General features: G+C 39.0%; 1 protein-coding gene across 1 annotated transcript; it reads left to right on the forward strand.

Annotated features, from left to right (window-relative positions):
- Positions 1–4,352: 4,352 nt before the first annotated feature.
- On the forward strand, positions 4,353–4,748 carry LOC140889855 (uncharacterized). Its single transcript, XM_073297588.1, has one exon. It carries the CDS (start codon positions 4,353–4,355, stop codon positions 4,746–4,748), a length of 396 nt encoding a protein of 131 aa, XP_073153689.1.
- Positions 4,749–5,915: the final 1,167 nt, after the last annotated feature.

Consider the following 5,915-nt stretch of genomic DNA (forward strand, 5'->3'; position numbering starts at 1 on the left):
AACAAATTCAACAGCAGAAAATGTTTATCATAGTTGCTTCAAAAATCAGATGATTCAAATAATTACGGATTTGAATTCTAATTTAGCGGTAGATTGTACGAAAGAATTATCAGATGATCAATCTAATAATCAAACACATAAGCATGAAATAAATCAGAACAACTCTTGATACTCAAATTGAATTAAACACTAAAAAACTGAATCTCACAAATATAATAAAATCAAGGGTTTCGTCTTCCTTAACCAAGTACAAAAACTAAGAAAGAATTGATGAAGAAACTAAATCTAAGAATTGGAAAGATAAAACCTAGCCTCCAGAGCGTTCTTCGCGTTCCAAGCTGTCCAATCTGATATATTTTTGAGTTCTAGATGATATTTAAAGTATAGAGTCCTTCCCATGAAAGTTTCCTATTTAAAATATAAATTCCTGACTTTTCGTCTCGCCCGATCGATCGGTTAAAGTTGGCGGATCGAGCGAGCATAAAATTGCCAACTTTCTATCCAACTTTTATTTCTGCTCCCGCTCGATCGGTTATATTTGACGGATCAAGCGAGCAGCTTTTTTCCCAGCGAGCAGCGATTTTGAAAAATTTATATCCGGAGATCTAGCCGTCGGATTGAGCTGAAATTTGGGCAGCAGCTTCAAAACATATTGAATTGTATGCTGAATGGTAGAGATTGGATTTGAAGCTCTCTAAAATTAAAAATAATTTTTGGATCATTGCTGCTCCGTAATTCTTCTCTTATCTCGCTCTTTCCTTCCATCTTTAGCTCATTTTCTTCACTTTTCCTATATAAAATCACATACAATGATTAGTAACTATAACATGAATTTAATCAATCAAAATACACCTAATCATCACAAATTAACTCAATCAAACATAGAAAAATACCATCACATCAAATTCCCCCTACTTAATCCTTGCTCGCCCTCGAGCAACACAAAACCAAAATAAGTTCAAACTCATAATCCATAACAAAAATAACCACGATCTTAACATTTGTACCTCAGCAATTAACTCAATCCATGATCAAAAAAGGCGTTAAAATGCTAACAACGGAACAATTTCAATATCCAGACATTTCAACTCGAGATATAGCCTCGAACGTGTGTGTGTGTATGGTCATTAGCCAGTGTCATGCACACTTCACAGATCTATTCAATGTAAAACCCCACAACAGCTCAAGTTGCACACCAACAAATCAAATTAAACCATTGAGAAATTTTATAGTCTTTTCACTTGTCTGAGTAATTGCACCCGGTTATCCTCAACTCCGTACATTCTCCTCCATATTTAACCATTGGAATTTATAGGACTAGAATTTCAATCCTCATTCCAATGCTTTCCCTCACCTTACTAACTCCATTCTTTACTCTCTTTTTTTTCTTTTTCCGATTAAGCTCAAGAGGGAGGTTGATAGGCTAGCGACTTCCTAAGACTATCACAAGGCTCGCACGGCCTTCACTATGTCATATACAATTCACTAGCCATGACTGATGCGTGCTAAAAAATATTCAAGAACCACATCAAAGTTTAATTTGCATTGGATATCAAAGTGTTCCAAAGTTAGCAAATCATCTATTTTCAAAAGCATGCACGTCATCAATTAAAATTCATCATGGGCTAGTGATTTTCAACAGTCAAATTCATCACAAACTATGAGTTCTAATTTTTTTTTTTTCATAAAAACCGGCTAAATTCTCTCAATGACTGGCTAAGTCCTCTCCCCCATACTTAAAATCTTACATTGTCCCCAATGTAAGCAAAAATTCAAAACAAAAATAAAAAAAACTAAGAATGAAAGAAAATAATCCCCTTGGGTTGCCTCCCAAGCAGCGCTTGATTTTCAGTTTTCAGCTTGACCCTCAGAAGCACTCCTCAAAGAGCGGCTGACGCCCAAAGTAAGTGTCATATGACACCACAAATGGGTCTTTGTTCCATGTGCCCTCAAGCTTGGCTAGATGTAAACAGTTAAAGCTCGTCACCTCAGCAACACTCCATAGCGGCTGGTAAACATGGGAAGAGAACACCTTCGTTGGCTCTCGGACGCCAACATCTTTTGAAACTGGTACTGATGGAAGATAAGGATCTTGGGGATGTGTGTATGATAATACTATCGATGAGCTCATATCGATAGACTCTTGAACTCCGTCATCCTCAAACTCGAGTGGTAACATATTTCAATCATACGAAATTTCTTCCAGAACATCTTCCGACTGAGGTCCAATAAGAAGAGAAGACTCAAACACCTCTAAATCTTCAGTAGGAATTGATTCGCACTCTCAATCCTGGTTCTCTGAGTCATCATCATTAAACCAAATTGGGTTGGTCACTGCTTGAGTATCTTGCTTCACTTCTTGTTCTTGGTGTTCCTGGGGAATTGATCTCTTGATATTCTCCATGTGCTCCACAAGGTGACATCTAGAATTTTTTAGATCTTCTACAGTTTTCACAGTCGATGCCACAAGCTTGCTCATTATATCCTCCAGCGGATGTAAGATCAATTGCGAACAACTTCCCTCCTCCTTTTGAAGCTCAAATGTTTGGTCTATAAAATCCGGGTATTGAGATTGCGAATACCGGTAATAGTCAAACTCTGCCATATCATCCAACAGGTGTCTCATGGTATCAGCATCTCGACAAAATATGTAAGGAGAGAATAGTTAGAACAATCATGATACCGGAAGATGGTTTCCAAATCTTTGAATCTCTTCCATGCTGCGTAGAATGACTCTCCGTGTTTCTGGATAAAACATGCTAATACTTGTCAATTTGATATCTCGAAGTATCACACCGCAAGAATCCCCCTTTGCCTATGCAAAATTCTTTCTATCTCTGGGTCGTATGGAAATTCTTCTTCTTCCGAAGATTCACCTACACGCATGAACAAACAAGAGTAGCACTAGGAGGAATAATAACAATAAAAAAAACAAAAACACAAATAAATTAAACGCCTTTCCCCGGCAATGGTGCAAAAATTTGGTAGCGCTTAGTCGTGTCGCGCCCAAATTAACCCAACTCAAATTTACTAAATAAACATGTAGTAGCGAGAGTAGGGATCGTTCCCACGAAAAAAGTGAAATTTATTTGTGTTCTTAAAAATACTGGAAAGGGGATTTGGGAATTTTATCAACTACGATGCAAGAATTAAAATAAGAAAAATCAATAAATTAAAGATACTTGGTATCAGTCGACTACACCCTTGAAATTATTCATCCGATCATTGATTCCCTAAAAATAATGAATTCACATTGAATATTCATCATTGAAAATTTAATTCATGTTCCACCTTAATCTTAGTTAATTAGAAACCAGTGTTCTAGATTAACCCTTACCAATAAATCAACCCAATTACCAGCGATCTAGATTTAAATCTAAGTTAGCATTCATATGAGTGAAACTGATGAATGTAGACAACACATGCACCAGCGGATGTATTTAATCTAGTCAATTGTTGTTCCTACGATTTAACAAATTCAACAGCATAAAATATTAATCATAGATGCTTCACAAATCAGATGATTCAAAAAATTATGGATTTGAATTCTAATTTAGCGATAGATTGTACGAAAAAATTATCAGGTGATCAATCTAATAATCAAACACACAAGCATGAAATAAATTAGAACAACTCTTGATACTCAAATTGAATTAAACACTAAAAAACTGAATCTCACAAATATAATAAAATCAATGGTTTTGTCTTCCTTAACCAAGTACAAAAACTAAGAAATAATTGAAGAAGAAACTAAATCTAAGAATTGGAAAGATAAAACCTAGCCGCCAGAGCGTTCTTCGCGTTCCAAGCCATCCAATCTGATATATTTTCGAGTTCTAGATGATACTTAAAGTATAGAGTCCTTCCCATGAAAGTTTCCTATTTAAAATAAAAATTCCTGACTTTTCGTCTCGCCCGATCTATCGGTTAAAGTTGACGGATCGAGCGAGCAGCTTTTTTCCCAGCGAGCAGCGATTTTGAAAAATTTATATCCGGAGATCTAGCCGTCGGATTGAGCTGAAATTTGGACAGCAGCTTCAAAACATATTGAATTCATTCTGAACAAGGGAGATTGGATTTTAATCTCTCTAAAATTAAAAATAATTTTTGGATCATTGCTGCTCCGTAATTCTTCTCTTATCTCGCTCTTTCCTTCCATCTTTAGCTCTTTTTCTTCACTTTTCCTATATCAAATCACATACAATGATTAGTAACTATAACATGAAGTTAATCAATCAAAATACACCTAATCATCACAAATTAACTCAATAAAACATAGGAAAATACCATCACATCAGCTATGGTCATACCGAACTACTGCTAGATCAGGGACAGGAGAAACACTGTTCAGCATGGTATACGGCACTGAGGTTGTCCTTCCAATAGAGATAGGGCAGGAAAGTGCGCGGATAATGGCGTATGGAGACAACAATCAAGAACTGCGGGCAATGGATTTGGACTTATTGGATGAGAATAGGACCCGCGCAGCAATAAGGCTTGCAGCTTATCGCAAAAGAATGACCCAGGCCTACAGTAAAATAGTGTACCCTAAGGTTTTTCACGAAGGAGACTTGGTTATGCGAAAGATACAACATCCAGGAGAAAGAGGAAAGTTAGATGCCAAGTATGAAGGACCATTCAAGGTGATAGGAAAAGCTGGAATAGCCGCCTATTACTTGGCAGATGCCCAAGGCAAGAAGGGTAAAAGGCCGTGGAATTCTCAACACTTGAAAAGATACTATCCCTAGCAGGTCAGCTAGGCTTATTCATGTGATATAGCTCATTGAGCTGGTCATTTACCAATTAGTCATCCTTTTTGTGCTATTTATCTCTCATTTAGAGTCAATACTTTAATTCAGTTGCAAGAGTCAGTCAAGTTTTATTCAGAGTCGGTCCTTTTTTAGTAAGTCAATAATTTTGCAAAAATCAGTCCTATTTTATGGAATCTATTTTATAAAAAAATTTTGGGAAGCATTCTTTTTCAATTAAATATCACCACTTAAAACATGCATAAAAAATCCACATCAGTGGCATACAAAAGCCCAGGCATGTTTGGAACTCATAGTCCACTTCAGTGGCCCACATCAGTGGTATCCAAAGCCCAGGCAGGCCTGACACTAGAGGTGTCAAAATGGGTCAGCGAGGTGGACCGGCCCACAATCCGTTGTAACCCACCATTTGGCGGGGTGGGCCGACCCACCTTTTAGGCGGATTGGGAAAACACCAACCCAACCCACCTATTTTAGGTGGCGGGGCGGGCCAACCCGGCGGGCTCACGTGTAAATTGGCAATTTTTTGCGGTCCAACCCGCAACCCACCACAACCCACCATTAGATGGGGCGGTGCGGGTCAGCCCACCTTTTAGGCGGGTTGGGAAATTGCCAACCCAACCCACCAATTTTGTATGGCAAGGCGGGCCAACCCGACGAGCCTAGCCCATTTTGACACCTCTACCTGGCACTCAAAGTCCATTTCGGTGGCCCACATCAGTGGTATACAAAGCGCAGGCAGGTCTGGCACTCAAAGTCCACTTCAATGGCCCACATCAGTGGTATCCAAAGCCCAGGCAGGTCTGACACTCAAAGTTCACTTCAGTGGCTCACATCAGTGGTATCCATAGCCCAGGCAGTTCTGGAACTCAAAGTCCACTTCAAGTGGCCCACATCAGTGGTATCCAAAGCCCAGGCAGGTCTGGCACTCAAAGTCCACTTCAGTGGTTCACATCAGTGGTATCCAAAGCTCAGGCAGGTCTGGCACTCAAAGTCCACTTCAGTTTCCTACATCAGTGGTATCCAAAGCTCAGGCAGGTCTGGCACTCAAATTCCACTTTAATGGCCCATATCAGTGGTATCCAAAGCCCAGGCAGGTTTGGTACTCAATGTCTACTTCAGTGGCCCACATCAGTGGTATCCAAA

Source organism: Henckelia pumila, chromosome 3 (genome assembly GCF_033568475.1).
Source record: "Henckelia pumila isolate YLH828 chromosome 3, ASM3356847v2, whole genome shotgun sequence".
In the NCBI taxonomy this organism is placed as follows: domain Eukaryota; kingdom Viridiplantae; phylum Streptophyta; class Magnoliopsida; order Lamiales; family Gesneriaceae; genus Henckelia; species Henckelia pumila.